This window comes from Aaosphaeria arxii, assembly GCF_010015735.1.
Source record: "Aaosphaeria arxii CBS 175.79 unplaced genomic scaffold BU24scaffold_1, whole genome shotgun sequence".
Taxonomy (NCBI): domain Eukaryota; kingdom Fungi; phylum Ascomycota; class Dothideomycetes; order Pleosporales; genus Aaosphaeria; species Aaosphaeria arxii.
In genome coordinates, this window is record NW_022983474.1 from 911,079 (window position 1) to 935,381 (window position 24,303).

The 24,303-nt window shown below is 50.7% G+C and overlaps 8 protein-coding genes across 8 annotated transcripts; 4 read left to right on the forward strand and 4 right to left on the reverse strand.

Annotated features, from left to right (window-relative positions):
- Positions 1–1,159: 1,159 nt before the first annotated feature.
- BU24DRAFT_6141 (uncharacterized protein) lies at positions 1,160–1,936 on the reverse strand. Its single transcript, XM_033534468.1, has one exon. The coding sequence runs from the start codon at positions 1,786–1,788 to the stop codon at positions 1,372–1,374; it is 417 nt and encodes a 138-aa protein (XP_033389014.1). The 5' UTR covers positions 1,789–1,936; the 3' UTR covers positions 1,160–1,371.
- A 147-nt stretch (positions 1,937–2,083) lies between these two features.
- On the forward strand, positions 2,084–3,576 carry BU24DRAFT_403768 (uncharacterized protein; the record flags this gene model as incomplete). Its single annotated transcript, XM_033525599.1, has 3 exons — positions 2,084–2,510; positions 2,573–2,712; positions 2,767–3,576. The coding sequence occupies 3 exons, from the start codon at positions 2,084–2,086 to the stop codon at positions 3,574–3,576; spliced, it is 1,377 nt and encodes a 458-aa protein (XP_033389015.1).
- Positions 3,577–5,196: 1,620 nt separating this feature from the next.
- Positions 5,197–7,136, forward strand: BU24DRAFT_339156 (ENTH-domain-containing protein; the record flags this gene model as incomplete). Its single annotated transcript, XM_033523166.1, has 4 exons — positions 5,197–5,269; positions 5,320–5,389; positions 5,451–5,671; positions 5,719–7,136. 4 exons carry the CDS (start codon positions 5,197–5,199, stop codon positions 7,134–7,136), a joined length of 1,782 nt encoding a protein of 593 aa, XP_033389016.1.
- A 3,133-nt stretch (positions 7,137–10,269) lies between these two features.
- On the reverse strand, positions 10,270–10,628 carry BU24DRAFT_456726 (uncharacterized protein; the record flags this gene model as incomplete). The annotated part of the gene is made up of 2 exons (XM_033531469.1): positions 10,270–10,543; positions 10,618–10,628. 2 exons carry the CDS (start codon positions 10,626–10,628, stop codon positions 10,270–10,272), a joined length of 285 nt encoding a protein of 94 aa, XP_033389017.1.
- A 1,447-nt stretch (positions 10,629–12,075) lies between these two features.
- BU24DRAFT_429713 (uncharacterized protein) lies at positions 12,076–14,219 on the forward strand (the record flags this gene model as incomplete). The annotated part of the gene is made up of 3 exons (XM_033529762.1): positions 12,076–12,273; positions 12,378–12,978; positions 13,009–14,219. The coding sequence occupies 3 exons, from the start codon at positions 12,076–12,078 to the stop codon at positions 14,217–14,219; spliced, it is 2,010 nt and encodes a 669-aa protein (XP_033389018.1).
- Positions 14,220–15,142: 923 nt separating this feature from the next.
- Positions 15,143–17,088, forward strand: BU24DRAFT_6490 (uncharacterized protein). Its single transcript, XM_033534498.1, has 3 exons — positions 15,143–15,221; positions 15,279–15,464; positions 15,545–17,088. Exons 2-3 carry the CDS (start codon positions 15,311–15,313, stop codon positions 16,909–16,911), a joined length of 1,521 nt encoding a protein of 506 aa, XP_033389019.1. The 5' UTR covers positions 15,143–15,221; positions 15,279–15,310; the 3' UTR covers positions 16,912–17,088.
- BU24DRAFT_6486 (uncharacterized protein) lies at positions 17,089–18,832 on the reverse strand. Its single transcript, XM_033534497.1, has one exon. The coding sequence runs from the start codon at positions 18,636–18,638 to the stop codon at positions 17,265–17,267; it is 1,374 nt and encodes a 457-aa protein (XP_033389020.1). The 5' UTR covers positions 18,639–18,832; the 3' UTR covers positions 17,089–17,264.
- An 855-nt stretch (positions 18,833–19,687) lies between these two features.
- BU24DRAFT_416371 (mannose-1-phosphate guanyltransferase) lies at positions 19,688–21,596 on the reverse strand. The gene is made up of 4 exons (XM_033526436.1): positions 21,509–21,596; positions 21,140–21,456; positions 20,204–21,080; positions 19,688–20,148 (listed from the first exon to the last, which is right to left on the reverse strand). Exons 2-4 carry the CDS (start codon positions 21,239–21,241, stop codon positions 20,129–20,131), a joined length of 999 nt encoding a protein of 332 aa, XP_033389021.1. The 5' UTR covers positions 21,242–21,456; positions 21,509–21,596; the 3' UTR covers positions 19,688–20,128.
- Between the last annotated feature and the right edge of the window lie 2,707 nt (positions 21,597–24,303).

Here is a 24,303-nt window from a genome sequence, read left to right on the forward strand (position 1 = left end):
AAGGTTATTATGATTATTCGCTTCCATGACAATAGGATGTCGATGTCCAATTGTCCATTGCCTCACTATTCAGGATATTATCTCGAGGGGCATTTTGAGTAAATGGTATTTTGTTCGAGTACCAGCATCCAACGCCATCAACTGCCATCATCATCATCCATCATCAGCATCGTCATCATCACCATAATAATAAGAATAATATCAAGGCGCAGCTACCAGTCAGTACAGCGTAAGCATCACCACCATTCCTATTACTACACAGTATTCTATTACCACCATTTCTATCCACCCCTCCTCCCCCTCTACCCCCCTCTATCGTTAAGCACAGGCAACAGGCACGAAGCCTTGAAGGACTACCTCATAGTCCAACAATCCAATCAACCAACCATCCATTCATCCATCCATCCATCCATCCATCTATTATTCGTTTATTTCGTTTATTCATTCATCCATCCGTCCAACCAACAGCATCTACCTAATTCCACCTAACCCAGACTGACGTGACCTAATCTTATTGACAAGTCCACGAGGTTACCTACCTAGGTATCAAGGTGCTACGGTAATGACAATCCCCTCTCTCCCCTAGGTAACTCGGACCTTGTACAATACCTAGGTCCCTATTCAGTTACCTTGAATAATACCTAGGTACCTACCCTACTACAGTAACCTGCCTAGGTACCCCTACCCCTACCCATACCCATACCCATACCCATCGGTGCCACCACCCCTACCCTACCCTTCCCTACCCTACCCTACCCTCCTAGTTAGCTAGTTCTTCCTCTCTTCCCACCCTAAATCAATCCTTTCCGCGCCCCCGTAAAAGTGGCACTGACTCTGGCTGGCACACCCTCGCTCACTGTCTCTCTCTCTCTCTCTCTCTCTCTCTGTCGCCGTCTCTCAGTGTCATTATTCACTCCCCTACTCCATACACACCATCCACCATCCATTCCCTACAGCCTACACTCTCTGTCCAGACTCTGTCCAGAGTGAATACCCAGGGTTTGCTATATACCCTTACCACCTCTCCCCTCTCACTCTGTTCCACCCTTCTCCACTCCCCAAAAAAGCTCACTGCACATCTTCACCTACAAGAAAACACCACCACGACTCGGAAGTAGCCGGTTTCTGCTTCGGGATTAGCGCCTATTCAGGCATTTCCAACACGCGCATCTACAGAGGGAAGAAGTACCTTTTGTACCTTTCACTCACTCTCTCACTCACTCACTCTACTCTCTCACTTACACTTACACCAACACATACCCAACACCCAACACCCAACACACGCTCTCTCTCACTTTCTTACACTCTACTACTTCCTCACTCATTTTCTTTTGCGCTCTTCCTTCATCCTCAATTTATTCCATCCCTCTCTCAACCCTCTAACTCACCAAAGGTACGTGCCATTTCTGTTGTCAACTTCCCCTGTCCCCTCTGGAGTCTACTCTCTCTTCCGCGTTCTGCCCGTCCGTTGCTGGTCTCCCCGTCGCCCCATTGCCTCCTTTTTTTTTCTTCCCTTCCTCTCTCAAAAAAACTCAACTCCACCCCCAGCCGTACAACCAGCTCGACAACTCTCCCAACCCATCTCGACGCGCAAATTGTTGCTTGCGACTTCGTTCTATTGTTGTCTTCGACATCACTGACCTCGCCATTATCTTTAGTGCACCCCTCAGCATTGACCTGTACGCGGTCCGACCTAGTTTTCGACGTGCAGAACGGACCACCTCGAGTACCTCTGTCGGTGAAGACCATCATCACCATCACCAAAGTCATCGTCACCACTACCACCATACTGCCGTGATCAATCAACGCGACTTCGATCCTCGCCGTTCTGTGCAGCCATCCTCACCCTCCTCTGCCAGGTTTACCGCTAAGAAGCTTGGCACGCAGCCTCTGATCTCGTACGCCCTGCCCTTCCTCATTCTCGCGTCTACAACTTTTTCCCCCTGCTTGCTTTTTCCATCGCCCGGTCACATCGGATTTTTACACGTCCCATCACTGCAACGCTCGTCGAAGAAAACTTGTACATTGTTGGATACAATAATAATAACATCGTTCACAGGAAATAGGCCCGCTCTTCGTCGCCATGCAACACACAATGCAGCACGATCTGCAACAGCAGCACTTCGGCGCGCCGCCCTACATGAACGGACGCATCAAATCAGAGAATGGCTCCGATCGAGGAGTCTCCCCTCATCCCTCGGATTCGTCGCGTTACTCGTCCCAGCAGCCTCAACAACTCCCCTCGTACCCTCCCATGCCAGGTCACAACATGAACGGTGCCAACATGCGATACCCTTCTCCGACGCAGATGCAGACCCCGATGCCCCTGCTCAACAACAACAACTACATCCCCAACCCGCCAGACCACACATACGGACAACAGCAGATGCCCGACCAGCAGACCCAACAGCCTGGTGGTCGCCCCACGTCCGACACGGGCCCGCCCAAGGCATTTGCGTGCTCAACTTGTGGGAAGGGCTTCGCGCGCCGCAGTGACCTCGCGCGTCACGGTAAGGAGCTTGGGCCCTCGACCCCAAATGTTCCCCCAACATCTCACTAACATCATCGACAGAGCGTATCCACAGTGGCATTCGTCCTCACGTCTGCGAGTACCCCAACTGCGGCAAGCAGTTCATCCAGCGTTCAGCCCTGACCGTGCATCAACGTGTCCACACTGGCGAGAAGCCTCACATGTGTGAGCGTTGCGGAAAGGTATGTGCTCTCGACATAAACTCGTTGCAATCATCGACCTAACCCAGACTCCAGCCTTTCAGCGATTCAAGCTCTCTCGCTCGTCACCGTCGTATCCATTCTGGAAAGCGTCCATACAAGTGCCCTTATGCCGATTGCCAAAAGACTTTCACGCGTCGCACTACCCTCACCCGCCATCAAAATCACCACACCGGCACCGTCGAGGAGGCTGCTGCTGCCACTGCCGCTGCTTTGGCTTCCCGCGCTGCTGCTCCTGGAAGGCCACCCCGATCTGATGCTGATGAATTCTCTGAGACAGCCTCCCCCTTGGGCACACCTTCTCCCAATGAGCGACCATTGTCACTGTCTCCCGCTGCCGGCATGCCCGCTGGTGTCGTCCCCGGCATGCATCGCCAGAACTCCGATTATGCGTACATGGGTGGCATGAACGTCCCCCCTCACCTTCGCAACGAGATGCCACAGCCCAGCCCGCGTGCTTCCCCCTCCTTGACCACACAGTCCTACCAGCCCGTTGGCAACCAGCGCCCCACGATCACTTCTCACCCCACCGGCTATGGCCCGCCTCAGATCCTTGAGCCCCCAGCATCTGCCAATCACAACCAGTCTGGTGGCACCACCAGTGCCAATGGAAGCCCTCACATGGGCGCCATGGGCTGGCAATCTCCCTCGCAACATGCTCTGCCCTCCCCCGGTTCTGGTGACAATGGCTATGTCTACCCTGAGCCTCAGTACGGACAGCCCAACAACAGCATCTACTATTCCAACCCCAACATCCGCCGCCCTCACAGCACCGAGCCCGAGCAATACAACCCCAACCAGCAGAGAATGGGAAATGAGCCGATGTGGGCCCCCGCTGTGCAGTAGGCGTGTTGCTCACCATCTGTATCACTACTTCATAAGTTACAAGTCTCCGGGTCTTTACATTGGTGTTTGGTCGGCAGTGGTTATACCCCTGTTTTTCACAGAAAAATTTCCTTCCTGTAAGCTCGGTTCTAGTCTGTTTTGCCGGAGGGCTTTGTATGGGGTTGAAAAGGCACCCTGTAACATGACACCCTCTGCTCTCTTTTTCTTTCTCTCCCTATCTCCCTGTTTCCTTGTGGTTTTATTAGATTCAGTCACTACTGAAGGGTTTCCTTTGTCACTTTTGGATGGGCACATTTCGATGTCGCATTCCTTCCTCATCTATCTTCCCTTTTGGTTCGGGATGGTCAGCATGTGCTATTAAGGGTTTGTTTGGTTTGATGTTTGTTCCCTATTCCCCTCACACTGTCACACACACATATCTGGGTGGATCGGAGTCGGGCGTCCCGAAGAGGACCAAAGGGCGTCCATGACTTTTTAGATCTGAACTATTGCTGTCTTCTTTGCTTTCCGTGCGGACAGAATACCTAGACTGGAAACTTAATCAAGGATGATCATCATCCGTCCCTAGACTATACAAATAATGTGCAAACAATGCAAAATCTCATTAGAAAAAATTCACATAAAAGCTACCAATCTATTGGAGTGTTCGTGCCACTGAGACGAAGGGTTCTGCTGTGCTAAATGCGTAGGGAGCATGAGCAGTGGTTGGTGATGTAGGATGATTATTTCAGGCCGAATTGTCACATAATAATCATGACATTGTTTAGCGATGTATAAGCAGGAAAATCACAGGGAAGATGACTTCTCGATGCTGTGGATATGCTGGCTGCAGGCAAAGAATTTTGACGTATGTGCACCTGCAGTGAACTTCTCCATCCCATCCGTATTGGTTTCTTCTAAGAATGCGATCATATATGCAAACAACAACGAGAGTATGAACGAATAGATATATTATTGATCGTGGAGAGACAGGAAGATAACTCGAAGAAGATAGCCTGAGAGAGTGCATGGGCCTCCGGCGTGTCGGTTCGTTCGTATGTGGTGGTGGTGGGTGGTGGTGCCGAGCTCTCCCAGCCTCGTTCGCTGGGGTTGGTGACGAAGCCAGCCAAGTTCCTGACCACTGACCAGTACCAGCGTTAGGTACCAGTTACCACTGCCAGTCTCAGTGCCAGTGCCAGTACCTGTTACTACCAGTACCGAGATCCATCCATACCTGCTAATCACCTGCGCCCTCAACACCCTTTCTCTACCCTACTTACTATCTACTAATTGACCCAACCGCCACATCCTCTCACTTTTTTTTCCATCATTACGACCGTGGCTGACGCTTATCCCAACGTTGCGCCGTGAAGATCCATCATCCGGCGCGCCCGCCGACTCTGAAGACTACGTACCTCGTACCTTATAACCAGTGGCTCCCGCCTCTCCACCACTGCCAAGCGGGTATTCGTGGACGACTGCTTGCATCATACCTCAACGCCCGCCACTACGGAAAAGCTCGACACCTCCGCACACCTGCGCGCATCTGCTCTGCGACCTCTCGCGCCCAGTTAGCCATCACGTAGACGCCTGTGCGCTACACCATCGAAGCTCCCTGTTTCGACCTTCCTCGTATACATCATGTCTAAGGTCGTTCGAAGCGTCAAGAACGTCACCAAGGGGTACTCCGCCGTGGAGGTCAAGGTCCGCAATGGTGAGCATCGTCCTTGCATCTCTCTACCGCCCCGTCACTGACCATATCAGCGACCAGCAACGATCCATGGGGCCCTGTAGGTTCCGATATGGCCGAAATCGCCCAAATCACCTTCAACAAGTACGCAGACACCGCCATTCCCCTCCCCGCAAGCCTCCTCGCATCTACTTATACAATATAGCTCTACCGATTTTTACCAGGTCATGGACATGCTGGACAAGCGCCTGAATGACAAGGGAAGGAATTGGCGTCACGTTCTCAAATCCTTAAAGGTGCTGGACTACTGCCTGCACGAGGGTTCAGAATTGGTCGTGACCTGGGCCCGGAAAAACATCTACATCATCAAGACGCTCCGCGAGTTCCAGCATATTGACGAGGATGGCCGTGACGTTGGGCAGAATGGTAAGTTTTGCCGACTGGTGCACAGAAAGCCCACTCACATGATGCAGTGCGTATCTCCGCGAAGGAGCTTACTTCGTTGATCCTTGACGAGGAGCGATTGCGCGCCGAGCGAGCGGACCGGAAGTCCTGGAAGTCGCGAGTCACCGGCATCGAAGAGTACGGCGGTGGCCAGGCTGGCGGCAGCCATGCTGGCGGTAGTGGCGGAGAACACTCAAGTAGGCGCCAACGTGAGCATCGCGGTAACAAGAGGAACGAAGAGGAGGACCTTGAGTTCCGACTCGCCCTCGAAGCAAGCAAGAACGAGGCCGAAGAGGACCGCAAACGCCGTGAGCGCAACTCTGGGGTTGGAGCCGCGGGCGGAGACGATGATGATGATCTTGCAAAAGCAATCAAGTTGAGCAAAGAGGAAGAAGAACTCAGGCGCAAAGAGCTGGAACAGAGCAATGCAGACCTTCTGTTCGGCGACGCCCCTGCCCAGTCAGCCGCATACCAACCGACCGGCAATAACCAGGGCTACCAGCAGCAAGGCGCGGTGGACTGGTTTGGAAATCTAGTCGATCAGCAGCAACCGCAGAGTACAGGATTCCTAAACAATGCGTACTCCCAGCCAACAGGAATGCAGACACAGCAGACAGGGTTCCAGAACGGCTATGGTGGATACAATGGTTTCCCACAGCAGCAGCAACAGCAACAGCCACAAGCAACCGGTTTTGACCAATTCGGCGGGCAACAAGCATCATACCTGCAGCCACAGCAGACGTCTTTCAATGTCAACAACCCTTACGGCCAACAGATGGGCGGATTTGATAACCTAGGCCAGCAGCAGCAGCAACAGCAGCCCCTGCAAGCGCAAAGCACATTGCAGCCCGGAAGTCATAACCCTTGGGCGGCGAACAAACCCCAGGAGTCTATTATGCCCCAGCCTACTGGCTCGAACAATCCGTTCGCGTCTTCATTCAACAGGTCACAGACCGCACCTACGAATACCCAGCCAACCTTGAATACCCTACACGAGCAGAAGACTCAAACACAATTCAACAACACCAGCTTCAATCCTCCCGTTTCATTCAACCCGCAACAATCTTTCCAGCCCCAGCAAACAGCACAACCGGCAAAGGAGATGGACCCCAACGCGGCAAAGCTCAACGCTCTGCTCGCGGCCGGCGAGGGCCAAGATACTTTTGGAAACACGGGCAATCTACGCATTCCCGCTCAGCATACGGCACCTGGTACTTTTGTCAACTCGGCAGGAGCTGGTGCCCAAAGAATCACTGCCAACGCTACTGGCAACAACCCCTTCTTGAACTCTCAGTTCACCGGCTTGCCGCAGCAAAACCGCATGGTCCCAGCACAAACTGGACCCGCGGGAGGATTTGGTGCAAACCCATACGCCAGTGGAAACCCATTCGGCGGAGCCCAGAACAACCGACAGCAGTCCGGTGGCAATAATTTGATAGACCTATAGTCGAGGGGACGAAGGATGTAGGGGCGTTTCTTTTGTCTGAGTTCAGAGCGCACTGCTGCTGTGACGATTTGCCTTTCCCCCCGTTTTTTCCAGTGACATCCCTTCACCAAGGTCAGAGTTCCGGGAAGTCCAGCAAAGAAGAAGAAGAAGAAGCGCAGGACTTGTCTCCAGAAGCTCGGCTTGTCTATATAGGTAAAGGGCTCATTACTTTTTGTTCGTCCGCAAAGATTCCCTCATGGCTCGGCTGGAATTTACTCGCGTGTGCATTGGTTGGTAGGGGGGTGATTTAGGAGGTAGTGATTATATTTCCGTCTAAAAATCTTATACTTCTTTAAATGCTGTTTGGAATCGTGTGTCTGCATATCACTCATGGGAGCTTGAGTGGTCCTGTGTAGTTTATTTCAAGGGGCTGTATCCTTTCAACTATAGAATATCTTAATTTTGATTTATGGTCCATTGGATGATATGAATTTTGACACCTGAACTCGGACGCAACAGATTTTTGTTCAAACCAAAATGTCATCTTTTCAAATGCGCACGCGTCGCGTCAACGTCTTTGGAAGCTCGTGGCTGTCGCTGGCTGTTGTTAGGGTTAGTCATCGCCAAGACCCACTTCCCGGAAAAATAGCTCCATGCTCCGACCTCCAACTTTTCTTCAGTTCTCTGCTCAACCGTTCTTCCTTCCCTTTCTTTCTTACAACAACATTCCCAACTCCCCAAGTAGCAATGGTGTGAACAATTTTCCACTGCTGAGGCAACTCACGTTCGCCGTCCAGCATGACTACCAAATCCATGCGATGAAAAGCTCAGTCTCAGGTATGCGATGATTTTTTCCACTTTGCACATCATCCTATGTGATGACAAACAACGCTTTTTACAAACTAGAGTCTTTGACCTCAAGGGGAATGAAACTTCAGCTTTGCACGTCAGTCTGAAACGACTATGTTCCTATCAATGTTTTCTGTCGACGCATTGTGACCTGTTGACTGACTTGGAACTAGGTTTTCATCATGAAGCTTGACGCTTGATCATCCGCCAACTTAGATGCTGCAGCATGCGTGTCGCATTCGCTTGAATAGGTAAGCTACTCTCGACACTCCCCAATGGCATCCAATGATGAACACTTTGTGCTTCGGCACGCTGGAAATTACCGACTGAGATACCGTCAATGTCGATAAAAACTAGGCTGTTTTCTGATCTGCCAATCTTCACCGAACTCATGTTTCGATCTTCCTGTGTTGAACATTGTCGCTAATGAAGACCTAGTATCAAGCTTCTGCCACTCGTTGACACGGACGCTCTTGTAAACTCCGGTATGCCTTGGATCTCGTTCCACTACCTCGAATACTTTCATGATGAATGGCACTGGGCTCCGACAATTACATGACGGATATGCCCCATTGCGGCAGGCCTAGAAAACCTCGCCCACTGATCGCCTCTTATATTCATGTGTTCTCTCATGGCGCTGTCAAAGAATTGCGCTGACGGAAAACACTTCCAGAAAGGATCACTAGGTTGACCTTGGATTGGTATGTACATGATTCCCTTTGAAGTTTCCTTTCTTCACTCAATCCACCCTTGGAAATGATGTAACTAGATGACGAGTCTTATTCGGGTTACCCGATGACGAAACATAAATCTTTTATTCCATTCATGCTTCACTGATCCACCTCATTATCATTAGCTTGCTGAACGTGTTTGGAAGTTCCTTGCTAATTGAAATCACAGACTTATCTCTCTCTAAGAGGTTTAGCCATCCTGGCCACTGTGTACGATCGCTCTAATGGTAAGCACAGTCTGTTCTTCTTTCCCCAAACCCCATCGAGTGATGATACGACATACAAATAGACAAGCATATGTCCAAGCTGCTTTTGTAGCGAAGACGAGAACAGTCATGTCTGATCGTTGCATCTGCATTAAGGATTTTTTTCTACCTGCAAGACGCTAACTAATCTCCTGAACAGACATTAACTTGAATCTTTGCTCGTACACTCATCAACCATCTTCCTTCACCCAATGACCTTGCTGTAAGTTATCTCTACTTTTTTCTTCTACTCCCCTGCACCTTGAAAGATGAACATTTAATTTTATCACGACGGTCTTCCGAGCTTCGGCAATGGTGATAAACGCCAGTGACATGGCAAGTGTCTGACACCCTCAACTACATTCGATGTTTTAATCGTACTTCATTGTGTTGCTTAAGCTGACATCAAATAAGATTATAGATACAATGTGACAACCCCATCATGACTGCACTTGCAGTCTTCTTATCGGTGGTTCCCTCATTCTATATATATGGTTGCAGTCGTCTACCACGGGCAGGCTGATGTATGGAAGACACGCCATGACCTCCTCCAGGAGGAAAAAAAATTCTTCTGCTGGCCGCGCGAGGCTTGCTATTCAAATGGGGAAGGAGGTCTAATAATAGCCAAATTAAAATCATTGTGACACTTCCACACTTGAGATCCTTCGTGTTGCCTCTTCCTCTGTGATTACTTCTTCGCTTCTAGACATGTCGTCCTCTCGTAGTCCTTGTGCACCTTGAACACTGCAATGATCGAAGTAATAGGGATGTGGTTCGTACATGAGATATACATTGTATATCTTGTGTTGACTACTCACCGCTCATGTACCAACAACCTATTGAACATCATTACAAGACCCTGCCTTGCATCACATCGCCTCGCCTTACCACCACGTTGTCATCCGTCTCACAAGAAACCCAAAGACATAACCATAAGCACAAGAGAAGAACAATGAGTAATAGCAGACGGGAAACACGTATATTCAATAGCTTTGCCTATGTATCCGGCCGGGAAAATATCGCCGCCATCATACATATATATATACTCTGTGATCACAATGTGTCCCCCCCTCACTCTTTCTAAGCTTCAACCCACATGATTTGTCTTTCTAACCCCCACCACAGGGAGTCGTTTTTGCTTTTCAAAAACTGACCTTTGTCCTCCTGTTCCCTCGTATCTACATCCTCTTCCCCGCCCCAAGCCCTATCCTTCGCAATGCGAGGAAGGGAAGAGGGGAAAGAGGGGGTATTTCATTTCGTACATTCCCACCCCCCCATACATAAGACCAAACACAAACAAAACAAAAAACGCTCAAATGCCCGGTCTAACTAGTACAGTCCGATGGTGATGTCACCGCGGATCCTCGCCGTGAGGTGGATCTCGGCCTCGAGGTCGAGCTTGATGCCCAGCAGGAGCGCGGCGTCTTTCAGCTTGCCGTCGTCGTCGACGGGGCCCTTGACGATGTTGCCCGCGGGCCGGTTGAGGTTGGCGGACGAGGGCGGGAGGTTCGAGCCAGCGGTGCTGGTGACTTTGCGGCCGCCTGTGGACTGGTGGCCGTCGTCAGAGTCGGACATGTAGCCGGTGGGGCGTTTGGCGGTGTCGCTGGGGGAAAGTGTTAGTTGGTTGTTTAAAGGGATGAAGTCGTTCGTGATGTTGGTGGTGGGGATTAGACGTACACAGCAGACATATTTGGAAGATTGGGTTGTTGGTTTTGGTTTGGTGTGTTTGAAGGGATTGAGAGATCTCTCGGAAATGGATTAATGAATAGTAGATAGTAGAATAGTAGGACTGGAGAGGCTAGCTCGTCGAGTCGGTTTTTGGTGTTGGAAGGTCGGTGGTGGTGGTTGCAAGTGGATGAAGGAGAATCAGCTCAGCTGTCTGGCCTTTCTAGACATGTCGAATGTCTGCCTTATATACCATTGTGCATTCTTCATGGCCTGTGGTCCCTTCGTTTTCGAGCATCTAGGTTTATCGAAAGACCCGCATTGTCACCCAAAGCGGTCGTCGTTTGTGGTCGGTCGTCGTCCTCCTACAGGCGACTGGGCGAGTCGAGCATGTTCCTCCGAAACGCATGCAGTAGCGATGACAACCCCCGACTCAAGCGGTGTCGAGGCACATGGAAGTGATGGTTCGATACTCGCACTATCAATCCCATTCTCTCTGCCAAAACCGCTTCCCCCGTCGATCGCTTAGTGTGTTCTAGATGCGAGATTCCCGAATGTTGTTGCCGTTATGGTCAATGGGTGATGGGCAGTGGTCAATGCGTTCGTCACATATATGCCGGGACTATCTTAACGGGTACCTACATAGGCAGCATTTTGAAACGCCCAAGGGGGTGTCCACCACGAGTATTACCAATGATACCATGTTCGTCGAGGACGTTTTGGGTGTTAGGCCTGTCTTTCTCTCTTCCCTTTCCTCCCTTCAAGGGATCGAATGATCATCAGCCCATGCAACCAAAACCCCCTTCTTGCGAATCTGGGGGTTTCTTTACTATTGGGATCGCCTCGGGGCTCACTGTACTTACTACTCAGGGTCCAATATTCCAATTCAACATTCACCGACACTAAGTGGCTATCATCAATATGGGCACAGATACCATAGCGCGTGCGTGCTGCATGTTGGGAATCCTTTCAGTTTCTTCGACACAATCCGTTGCATTTCCCTCTGATATCGAACGATAATCCATCTGTCCATCTTGAATCAGACCCCATCTTCGAGTCTCAGGTTTTTGTGGATCCACGACAATGGATATTCTCTTCCTTTCCTTGCTGGCTATGGCTGCAGGGAACGACGATGCATATCAACATTTGGCTTGAAAGAATCCCGTTGACGTCGGTTTCAAAGCCCTGCTTTTTTGGGAGAATCTTTGTGTTTCCCCGTCTAGCATCTTACTCGTGAACTGCGCAACGTTGTCCGAAAAGTGTAATCTTCGAATTAGGACATATCTCTCGCCATCGTCATCATATCCCTGACTCTGCGTTTCCCTTACCTAGAGCCGAAGACACTGTAACAGGCAAGTTGTCGTATCCTGGTTGCTCAATGTAGCTCTCGTCGACGGTGCTTCCCTGTTTGCTCTGAAATGACCATCTCTCACCGCCTCACCATATTGGACCTTGGACTGGATAGAAACAATGGTACTCTCCGTCCTCGTTGCAATCATCTCAGCACCCGCTCTTCTCGGAACACAAGAGGCAATCCGACAATCGCAGGCCAAAGAGAAGAGAGAGGAACATCGAGCCCGGCGATGCAATCTCATCGCAACTTGCGTCAAGTCGTCACTGCGAAGTCGCGAAATCAATGGTCGTCCGCTTGTCCTGCGGAACGGTAAGGTACGTATGTACGGCTGAGTAAATGTATTGGCCTGGCTTCATTATGCATGATTTTTGCCTTCATTGCCTTCCTTTGAACCGCTTTTACTCATTTCGATAACCAGATCTACATCGACACCGGCACCAGCGATGGCAGTCCGTTCGGCCATGCCTACGCGGGATACTACCTTCCCTACCCGGACACCAAATACGAAGGCCTGGTGACGACGATAACCGACGAAGCACCCATAATGAACTGGGTGTACGTCGACCGGGAGACGTGCGAGCTCAAGTACGGCGTGCGCGCGAATGCGCAACCCAACCTTACTGGGCCCTTTGATTGCACTCGACAGGACAGGCGCCTGACGTTCGATGGCTGGGAAGGTTTCTGCGCAGTGGAAGAGTTCCCAACGTTGTGGGCCGTTTACTTCGACTTGGACGATGATGGGCTGCGTGGGAAGGTGCCAGAGGGGACTCGCGTTCTCGACATCGAACTCTCGCGAAAAGAGAAGAGATGGAAGAAGGAATCGGAGAGTAGACAGCAGGACCAGACGACAAAAAGGGAGGTCGATACGAAGACTGACGCACCTCACGATAAACCTATTACAGTAACGCCGCAGTTGAATCCCCCTGGTGCAGGTGCAGAAGTCAATGTAGAACCTCCAGCGCCTTTCCCATTGCCAAAGACCATATTTCCGGATTCTGCTCCGCTGCCCATGCCAGTGCGTCCGGACACGCCGCCGCCAGCATATACAGCAGACTCGGAGGATGCTGCACAAGCTCGGCCCGTAGCTCGAACCCCTTCGCCAGGTGCAACCAAACAGCAATCGCCTCCCTCTGCGGAAAGAAAAAGCAGATCTTCTTCCACCACCACCACCCCAAAGCTGAATCGAAGCAGTGGCTCGAGAGCCCTCGCGCAAGCCCAGAAATTTGAAGCCATGAGCCAGGCAGAGCCGCCTCCGCTCCTCCGGACCGCGAAATCATTCAACAGGCGCGAGAGCAGCAACAACTCTGACTCTGCGTCCAACTACTCAGAAAGCGGGACGACAGACATCATCGGTGCGTATGCTCGACCTTACTCTGCCGTCGTACCCGCAGCAGCGGCAACGCTGGACAAACCGATCAAAGCGTCGGACCCAGCGATATTTGGAGCATCGACAGGCAAATCTCCTCCGAGAGCTTCGGTGGCAAAGGAGGTGTCATCATCTACAAGAGACAAGAAGGCCGTGGTGGCGGATGAGACGATGCGAAAACGGCCCACTCCCTCTGTTCAGACCTCCAGACCGCGAAAAGAGTCGCTGCCACCAGTACCCAACCCTACCAGCAGAAGTTCGTCCCGAAACACGTCATCGCCCGTTGACCGTCGAACAGCATCCATGGACCGTACCCGTCCCCTAGAAAGACGCCCCACAGTCTCGAGAGAAGCACTTGCTCGCAGTTCGCCCAGGCCAGTACGCGATACATCGAGTTCAAGAAGGGTTCCTCCAGCATCGTCATCACCGTCACCGTCAGCATCGTTGACACGAGAACGAGGTGCCTCGACCTCTTCAACAAGAAGCAATGATGCGAGATCGTTGCCAAAGCCTCTCAGTCGCACAAATACGACTCCTGTTCCAGGAAAGAGATCCATGGCAGGTATGACAATGACGTCGGGATCTATGACATCCATGTCTAGACAGATGGCCCCGCCGATAGTGCCAGGTCGTGATCGCACCAACTCGAGTTTGTACCGCGAGATTGATGATATTTTGAAGCCTGGATCTATTGGCGATGGAGGTAGCAGGAGTTCACAGCGCGAGGAGCGGAAGGATAGCAGAGGAAACGAGCGGGATCGGCCGCAACCTTTGCTACGTAGGGCACAGACTTCGAAGGCGCTGCCGCCAACGACGAGAGGGAGGGGGAGTGTGGGTGAAAGGGACGGGAGGTCTAGAAGGTCGGTGGAGAAGAAACCACCGGGGGTGTTTTGATCAGAACAGATAGGAGGTTGCTGATGCTGTTATGTGGAGATTGTGGTGTCGTTCCTACCTAGTTTTGCTGGTAAGGAGAAAGGATGGTCTGCTACGATGTTGATTATGATACCCGTCTATAGTTCTTTCAGCTTAAAAATACAGTACAATGATAAGTGGATTATTGCAATATTCTGCAACTGGGCAAGAGGTAGTAGTCTCTCGTATATGCTTCATTCCATCTATTCACAGAATGATAACCACATCTCGAACTCGTACACTAAACTACACTACACCCATCTTGCTCTTGAAAACAAGCCCATAGAAGGGCAAGAAGAGCTTCGGATCTAGATCCGAAAGTGTCTTTGTTCTTTCGCCCGTCCAAGGTCTTGCCTGTTGCCTCCCCACACTGTCTGTAGGGCAGGCACGAGCCAACCAGGAAGACCTTCCCCTGATCTGAAACTCGAACCACCACGCACTGCACCACACAACACTTTACTACACGGAGATGCGACCAACACGCTAACTTCTGTAACAAGCCTCAGCGAGGTATCAAGTTGTTTCCCTCGGTGGACGAGATGGCTCGCTCACGCGATCATTTCATATCGAGGGCGCATTGTTTTCCAATCCTAGCCTGTCATGTCTGCCCCTAAGCCTTTTCGTCCTCCCTTCTGTCGCAGTTTGCGTGTTCGTCATAGCAGGTGCGCTGATAATACCTATTCATTCTCGTGGCATTTCTCTTTAAGCGAACTTGAGATCGTTCCTTCCTACCCGCTGTGATGTTGCGTTGGAACGACGCAATGACCTGCTGAATCAAGGACGATTCATCCATTGCTGTCCTTGGCTTCTGATTCCCCTTTCTCTTTGCATTCTTTCTTTTTCTCCCCTTCTCTCGTTCTATTTTATTTTTACAAGTGTCGTTGAAGCTGGGCTTCTTGTTGTGTCAATCTTTATATCTTCATAATTTCAAATTTCTTGAACCTTCTTTGACTGATGACCATACGTACACAATCTCGAAATCTAGTACGGACTCGACATATTCTCCATATGCTCTCGTTCCCTCGCTCACTATCCCCGCAGATATCACTAGTGGTCGATAGAATAACAAGCCCATGGACTCTACAAGCCGGCTCTACGAGCGCCTCGGCCAGATCCCCCAGGACCCCTCCGACCCCGAGAGCCTAGAAGACCTCATCGTATGTGCATTCGGAGCTTTCGAGCGGTACTACGTATGTTGGAAGACTCGGGGCGGTGAATTCAGACAAGGTATGTTCTTCAAAATCCCACTCCGTAAAATCGTGCCCCCCTGGATGACATGTACGTTGCTTGATAGCTGACATTATCAGATGGGTACGATCTACCAATTCAATTGCAGCAATGGCTCTACCCAGAAGATGGAACGACAAGGGACTTCCCATCGTTGCAGGTGGTGTTCGGTCGGGGTAATGAGTACTTCGCATCTGATAAGAACGGGAAGATGGAGTACAAGGAGCCGCCGGAGGCAGCTAAGAAATCTTCTACTTCAATCAATTCTTCTACTTTGGGTGACGTCGAGAAACCGATGCCGCTGAGGAGATCCCGCACAATATCGTATGTGCGTCCGTTGTCGATATCAGAGTCCATTACTCGGCCGTTCGATTACGATACTGCTGGAATGGATACACCAACCGGCACCAGAGACTCATCGAATAAACGTACATCCTCAGCTACGTCTTCGGCTTCGTCATCGCGACCACCAAGTCAGGTGTTCTCAAGACCGACGTCGGATCCCATTTCCCGGCCGTATAGCCCTTCCCTCGCCGATACGAACAGTACCCAGGCATCGAGTCGCCGATCGTCGTATATATCGCTTTCGACACCATCAGCGACCAATACGTCCTTCTCATCACGCCCAAGAGCAGAGTCAAGTCCCACCACTACTATGGCTGCCATTGAAACAGCATCACCAAAGGACTACACCCCTACCACCATAACGACAACAACTTCAGACCCGTCTTTTCCATCATCCTTGTCATCTCAGAGCCGTCTAGTACGCAGAGCGCGCCCCTTAAGCATATCCTTCAACCCGAGTCCCTTCCCCAAAATCGTCGAGGGCAAAAGACTCTCAGCTGCCCGTTCCACCGCTGATGGAGGCCAACCACAAGACCAAAAGCAAGATAAAGACCACATCCCCTGTCATTGTGATAGCTGCATTACACACAGGAAATCACCAAATAATAATGAAAGTGACTTCAATGACCAGACCACGGCCATGAATGTAAGGAAAGTTGCTTACGCTTCCACGGGCACACAGACGGATCCAGAACCACCCCGTCGCTACGTCAACACTTCGGTATCGACAGCTTCTTTCTCCGGTTCGCCATCGTTGTGGAACGACGACAGCAACAGCACTAACCACTCAAATGCACCTCCATACTACGACGAAGACAACTACTCTGACATGAGCACACTTCACCCACAGCCACCACCACCAAACCCAGTATTCATGGGTCGCATGTTCGATTACTTCAGTAGGCCCGGATATCAGCTTGGTGACTCGCTTGTCTCTAGTTATGAATACCACCCCGAGCCTGAATATCAGCAGGAGCCCGTTATCTACTATAACGAAGAAGACGTCATCGAATACCAGCGAAGAGACGAGAATGATTGGACGACGATGACGATGATAGATGGGAGCGGCCAGCAGGGAAAGGGGGGATATGTCGAGTCTTGAAAAACAAACAAGGAAGAATACAAGAGACGAAAAGAGGCTGTACTTATCATCAAGGTTTGTTGTCATTTTTAATGATTCGAAACTGATAGGCCAAAGGGAGAAGAGAAGAAGAAGATCTCCTTCTCTTCCGGACCCTGAAACCTTCTTCAGTACTATGGAATTGTACAATTGCGCTCGCCCGCGCACATAAAACCCCGTCAATACAACCAACAACGCCGCAGACATATATGAACAGCCAAAGTTAACAAGGACAATACCTACCCACCTATCGCCATATTATACAGAATTCAAAGCAGCAGGGAAACAAGGAAGTCGATGAAGCAATGGAAAACCGCCTGACAGCGCCATCGCCTTCAGCGCCTTCCAAACTGGTCACGTTTGGCGTGCCATCCGGACGTCAACTCGCCCAAAGACGCAGCATACGTCTCCAAACCTTTTACCTCGAACTGGTCCAAGGATGAAAATGGCAGCGAAGTCGGCGGGCGTTGGAATTGGCCCATAATCTCCCTCCGCAACGCCAACCTCCTCGCCTCCGCGTTTGACATTTCGCGATTGGGCGGGGCCCTGTTTCCACCCTCATGCCCGCCCATGATATCCCTCCGCACCGCCATCCTCTTCGAAAGACTCTCGACGGCACGGAAGAATGGCATGAACTCATCCACTAGATCAGTCCATTCCTCCGCGGTGCCCACTCTTACATCCGCGTCTTGGCCATTATACGGGTGGTCGTAGTGGCGTGCCGCCAGTCCGAGTAGAAATCTCGTGAGGCCGCTCTCAAAATACCGATGCAATTCCTTGCCCGGGAGGAGCGAGGAAGAGAAGTCATAGCGATGTTGTTCGAGGACGTAACGCATAGAGGCAGCGGACATACAATGGGGAATAGGCAACGCGTGCTGGTCGGCGTAGATGTGGCGCATGCAGATGTCTCGCAGGACGGTCGTGGGACCTCCAAGGCGGTCGGCGAGAGCCCAAATCTTGATGATGATCGGAACAGCGTAGGGGTCTTTCGAGTGCATTGCCTGGCTACCCGGGAAGCCGTCATCGTAACGATGACACAATTCAGGGCGGAGGCGGTGATGCTGCCAGAAGTAGAGGACATGCCTGAAGGCGTCGTCGTCGGTGTGCAGGACGTTGATCGAGGCGACGTCCGTGAAGTCGCCGTCATGGTCCATCATGGCGTCCATCTGCTCCTCCATCATGTTTCGCAGTGGCGGTGCCCAGAAGTCCACCGTCGCCTTGGAGATTCGATATCTCTTGGGAGGAAACGCGTCCCTGAGCACGAGGATCACGGTGGGGGCAGCAAGACCGTGATGGTCTAAGTCTAGAGGGTTAGGAGGCGAAATTACAACGGGATTGTGTATAGGGGTGGCAGTGGTGATGGCAGTGGCAGTGGTGATGGCAGTGGCAGTGGTGGTGAGGTTTGGCTGGCAAGGCCCTCTATCTTCGTCTATTTCTTCATTCTTACCTCGAACTTCCTCAATTTCATCCTCGTAATTCATGGGAGGCTGAAGTGCAGGTGCATGAAGCACCGGCGGGAGATTTTGACCTCGATAACCCTCCATGGTTCGTTGCGTTGTTGGTAGTAGTGGTGGTTGTGGAGGTCGAAGTGATTGTGGGTGTGGGTGTGGGTGTGGTGGTTGTGTTTTGGGTGAGAGTAAGAGGGTGACGATGGAGGTGATTTTGTTGACGAAGGAAATCATCGTGTTGTTGTTGTCATTGTCTTCCATTTTTCTCTCTCTCGCGCGCGCTCTCTCTCCTTCACCTGCTAGCCAGCCAGCCAACAAAACAATCCAACCAGCCAGCTGCCTAGAGACGGTCGCGTAGGAGGCAGACGTCAACACAGAAGCGAAATACGTGAATTCGAAACTCCTTTTTCTTTTCTAAAAGTGATTGCGATGGCTTGTGTGTATCGTAGTGTGGAGTTATAAGTCACTGTTCTCAATGTCTTGTAGTGCCGTACTCAAGTGAAGTGATGAACAAAGTAAGAGATAGATAGAGTATCTTGTAGGAATTTTACGGTTTGCCAGCGCACAAACGCACGCACACGGATTACTTGTACATTTATATATTATATATACACCCCACTTACAGGATTCACCTTACTCCATTGTTGGTCTAGCAAGCTCTTTCAGTGTTAGATCGACGACCCTCGTTCACAATGACGGAGTGGGAAAGGTCCGGGGGAGTCGGAGTGAGAGTCTCGTTGCACTGTCTGTCTGTCTATCGTGCGTGTACAATGAATGCCAGTAAGTATCGGGTTGGATGTTGGATGTTGGATGTATGCGCGATTTTGGACATCTTTTCACAGCCTCCTCTGCAGTGTTTTGGAAAATGGCTCACCGAGGACCAGTGATCGGCACTGCAAGAGAGAGAGAGAGAGAGAGAGATAGTCTTATCTGGGGTTTCCTGCTTGTGATAATCACCGAGGGTGAGGGCTTGACGGATTCGAAGACTAGATGGAGTGTATAGTTGCACAAGGTGTTTCTCGAGTATACAATGTGTTTGTTGTTAGGTACCTAGGTGGGTATATGGATGAGAAGTGGTAGGGCTCCGCCAATGGCAATGGAGGGTGGTGATGCGAGCTAGGCTGTCTTGGAATGTCATTGTGCAGATTCCAGCCACAGGCAATCAGGGTCTGCTAGGAAAGTATCAAATTCGGCTTCAAGTGATCGTCATTCTCAAACCCCCCAATAAGAGGAGGGGAGAGATGATTATCACGCACCAGGGATATTCCGTACGAATTGAAATGTTAAACGTGCAATAGATTCTACCCTTCCTGTGTGGTATATCTACGATGAATGATTTTGTCTTCCCCATGCAAAGCCAAAAGACCAGCCAAAACCATCTGAAAACCCAAAGCAGAGAGCTAGACCCCTCGGGGTACGCTTGCAAACATGTAAACCATAAACACACCAGCCTACAAGGCCACTCGTGGAAGCATACTCGCCCACTCGATAGCCCATCCGTTGACCGAGAGACGGGCCTTTGCCGCCACAATCCCCAACAGATTTTCATGAACCCAATAATCAGAGCTGAGAGGTAAAGAAGACTCCGTGATAAACTCCAGAATTCACACAAACGCATCATGCGTTGTAGAGATGCAAGACCGCAATGCAGAACGTACGAACAAAGAGCAAGAAGATTACAATGTCTAATGAACCGGCTCTTCTGCAGTTCGGAGAGTCTGAACGTAAGGTCTAGGGGAGAATTCGAACGATTACATGATAATGGAGGGAGCTAAGTGGTGTCAGATTTGAAATTCTTAAAATGCATAGAATACGGAGGAACTTACTGTCGACATTCTGCTTGATCGACTTGTGGGGGAGGACGGAACCACCGTTGACGTAGACCTCGTCACCGACGGAGACATCGTCACCCAAGACGGTGATGTTCTCGAGGCGAGCCCACTTTCCTATGCTGCTGTTCCAGCCAACAATGGAAGACTTGACCCAAGCGTGGTCCTTGACCTTGCTGTTCTTGAGGATGACGCATCGCTGCAGCCTGACACCGTCGCCGATGACAACGTTGGGGCCAACGACGACGTTGGGGCCGATGCGGCAGCCCTTTCCGATCTTGGCGGAGGGGTCGATGAGAACGTTGCCCTGGTGGACGTAGGGTTCGGAGGCGGGGGTGAGCAACTTGGAGCCCTGGCGGGTCAACGAGGAGAGGTACAGACAGGTACCGGAGATGAAGTCCTTGGGCTGACCGACGTCCATCCAGAAGCCCTCGAGGTCGAAGGAGTGCAATTGACCATCCCTGACGAGGGCGGGGAAAGTCTCCTGCTCGATGGAGGTGGGGCGGAGCTCGATGCGGTCGAGGACGCTGGGGTTCAGGATGTAGATACCGGCGTTGATACGGTTGCCGACGAACTCGACGGGCTTCTCAACGAAGCGGTCGATCCTGGAGGCGTGGTTGGGCTTGTGGACAACGACACCGTACTTGGAAGGCTCCTCGACCTTTGTGACGACGATGGTTCCCTCCTCACCGTGCGACTTGTGGAACTCGGCGAGCTTCTTGAATGGGTATTCGCAGGTGACATCGGCGTTGAGGACGAAGAAGGGGCTGTCGTCCTTTCCGAGGATCTTCTCGGCGAGCTTGAGGGGGCCGGCGGTGCCCAGGGGTTCGGTCTCGACGGAGAACTCGATCTTGACGTTGTATTGTTGCTCGTACTGTGCGGGGCGGCGTTAGCTTGGAGGATTGGAGGGTGCCTTTGGAGCAAGGTACTCACGGTCTTCAAGGCTTCGGCCATGATCTCAGGCCTGTAGTTGACGGCGAGGACAATGTCGGTGACACCAGCCGAGGCGAGGGCCTCGATCTGGTGCTGGATCATGGGCTTGTTGGCGAACTCGACGAGAGGCTTGGGGAGAGTGAGGGTCTTTTTGTAGGGTCAGCGAGGATTGAGCAGAGGCGCTGTGGTATGCAGTGCATAGACCGCGGATTGCTGATTGCGGGGGTGGGAAAGCTCTGATGATTGAAATGAGCATGGATGAGGGGAGCGTACGAGAGGTCGTAGACGGGTTCCAAACCCTCCGACGAGAATGATGGCTGTGGCATTGTGAGACGAGGTCAATTGATTTGGGATGGTAAAGATGCGGACCTTTCATATTTGCAGTTGTGTGGTGGTGATGTAGGGGGGGAAAGTTGACGGTGGTAGGTAGTACGAGGGTAGCTACTCGGTGGGGATAGCTAGTGACAGTGGTGGTGGTGTTTGGTAGAAACAGTAAGAGCGAGAGTCGGGGAGTGAGCAGGTCGGGAGATTGGCGATAGATAAGACAAACCAAAGTCCGGGGTAATGTGGATTGGTAGGAATTGAAGAAGTGTGAGAGAGTCAAAGAGCAAAGAAAGAAAAAGGCAAAAAGATGAAGGAGAGGACAGGTTGTTATATAAGGTGTTCTTTTCCTACTTAGTTTACAAGAAAGGAGGGAGAGCAGGTGGTTAGTGGTTACTGGTTACTGGTTAGTTAGGGCAAAGCGCAAGGAGAAGGAGGGAAGGAGGGAAGGAGGGATGGGTGGATGGGTGGATGGGGTGGTGGTCCCTTCCTTCCCGCTCTAGTCCCAATAGCAATAGCTTAAGCCGATTGTGGTAGTGGCGGTGGACACTTGACACTTCTGACTTGGGGGACCTGCTGGCCCGCTGGATCATGGTCGGATGGTGGACAGACACACAAAACACCACAGTTACAGTATTAACAGTACAAGAGCAAGGACAAGGATTGGACACACATCATTAGATCACGGAATCACAGGTTACGAGACACTCCCATCTTCACTTCCCTCGACATTCGAGTACTGTACCATGCACTTGGGGCATGTACTCGTAATAGGACACTCGGAGGCGGACACGACGGACATTCAGCGACACTCCATCTCGTCTCATCCCAATTCTCCTATATTATTCATCTATGGGAATTCAACATTTCAAAACAAATGAAATGCTTCAAATAAAGTTAATAATCATGACTTGGGCGTACCTCTTTGTCCACACAGAACATGTAAGAGGGATGATACTTTTACACTATCAAGTGTACTCGTAATGAGCGACGACCTTCTACACGACCAATACCTGATACATGTAACAATGCTCCGAAGCTACAATTAATGAATGAATCATATTATGATTATTGTTTCCAACCAGTGATATCAAGAATGTATCTAGTCGTAGGAAATGGACTCCTCTCTCTATATCCCTACTCCGTACTCCGTACTACTACGAGGCTACTATTACCACTACTAAGAACTAACCTTGGATCGACCTCCCTATCCGATCCCGTTTCCATACCAAACATGAATTAATTAGTTCGGTTCATTTGGTTGCGTGTAATGCAAGAATAGAATCAAAGCCTACCACCCCGCCAAGTGTGTATTGTTCTTTTATTTCCTTAGATTTCGCCATCATCATAGTAAAGGAGTAGTATACGGTACTATAGTATGATCACCCACCGCCCTCCACGCAGTACATACACTCACAGGATGTACACCTGACCTCTTTCCCTTTCTTTTTTATCCTTCCTCTCAGGTACTCCGTACAAGAACGCGCAAATCATCATCCACGATTTCATCCATCCCTCGCCACCCCTAACATTGACATTACATTACATCCCACCTCCCCCTTGCGACTCTCCTCTCCGACATCCTAATTTTAAAAACGATCTCGCCTCTGTTCTGTCTCTTCGATCCTGCACTGCTGGCCTGTCCTTCCAGCCCTGGGGTGACATCGTATTGCCATCCGTTCATCCACCCACCTCTACTTCACTCCCTCATTGGCCAATGTCCCATATCCTCTTAGTATTTCTCCGAACATCACGCGCTGTATCGTCCATAATATCCCGCATTACATTGCTTGTACACGGTAACTACTTGCTACTTGCTACTGTGGTCACGGATCTCGGTTTCACCAAGTCCATAATTCTAAATTTCCTTCCTCTTCTCCCTTCAAGCATTAAACCCCGCGACTCGATTCACCGCCTCGTCTCGCCTACCATATTAACTACCCTGCCATACCTGTATACACCCTGGCCTCGTCGCCTTTCCCGTCCACGTGGGGATGCAATTCTGCATGGTACTCGTATACACCGGACTTGACTCCTCTCCTACCACCACCACCACCACTACTCCGTATGCCCTAGTTATTAATGATACTAATAATAATAATAATGATGCTACTCCATACTACATCTCTTTAGTCTTTACAGACAAAATACACACTTGCACTTGCACTTGCACTGAGAATCACAAGCGACCGAACAATTCGGTTCCCCCTTCCCGTAGCCGCATGCGCGTGCCCGTTCGGTAACGTGGGGGAACGCCGTCACATGATGGCCGCCTACCAAATCCCCATCACAGCGCACATGCAGTACAGCATTCACTAATGTTCACTATTCATCTCAAGTACAGCCTTATCTCATTTAACTTTTCTATATGGCAAGCAATGACGTGGCTGGTCGTGGCTTGCCCGTGGCTGTCTACTCACCCACAATTCTTTTTAATTTTTGTCTCTTCTACTTGATAGTTAGCTTTTTCTACCCACTATTTAGATCGAAGATTACCCCTTTTCGGAGAAGAAGACTATCAAGGAGAATCATCACTTCTATTCTCTCCTTAGCGATATGCCGAATCGCCCATCGAATGCTTAATGAATTAGAACTTTATGCCATCTCCTCCAGAAACAGACAATGCGATCCGCGATCTCATGTTCACGATACCACTGCTCGTGCTTGGTGTTTCACAATAGTCCTAGTCCTACCGCTTCTGCTAATTAGACGAACGACAAGAATAATGCCGGATCCACCCGGCGAATTGATTTAGACGGACGTCAACTCAGTATCCTCGCCTCGTTGTCGTAGTCGTATGTAACAGTGCCTCCATCAATGGTTTGTTCCAAATAAAGAACGCG

What these genes read in the sequence shown, in the direction of transcription:
- BU24DRAFT_6486 (XM_033534497.1), bottom strand. Translation starts at nt 18,638, where the DNA reads ATGGAAGACAATGACAACAACAACACGATGATTTCCTTCGTCAACAAA.
- BU24DRAFT_416371 (XM_033526436.1), bottom strand. Translation starts at nt 21,241, where the DNA reads ATGATCCAGCACCAGATCGAGGCCCTCGCCTCGGCTGGTGTCACCGAC. An exon ending in TGGCCGAAGCCTTGAAGACC is followed by an intron (nt 21,081 to 21,139) that starts GTGAGTACCTTG and finishes CGCCCCGCACAG; the next exon opens with TACGAGCAACAATACAACGT. An exon ending in GATCAAGCAGAATGTCGACA is followed by an intron (nt 20,149 to 20,203) that starts GTAAGTTCCTCC and finishes GACACCACTTAG; the next exon opens with CTCCCTCCATTATCATGTAA.
- BU24DRAFT_6490 (XM_033534498.1), top strand. Translation starts at nt 15,311, where the DNA reads ATGGACTCTACAAGCCGGCTCTACGAGCGCCTCGGCCAGATCCCCCAG. An exon ending in GGGCGGTGAATTCAGACAAG is followed by an intron (nt 15,465 to 15,544) that starts GTATGTTCTTCA and finishes TGACATTATCAG; the next exon opens with ATGGGTACGATCTACCAATT.
- BU24DRAFT_6141 (XM_033534468.1), bottom strand. Translation starts at nt 1,788, where the DNA reads ATGGTGGTAGTGGTGACGATGACTTTGGTGATGGTGATGATGGTCTTC.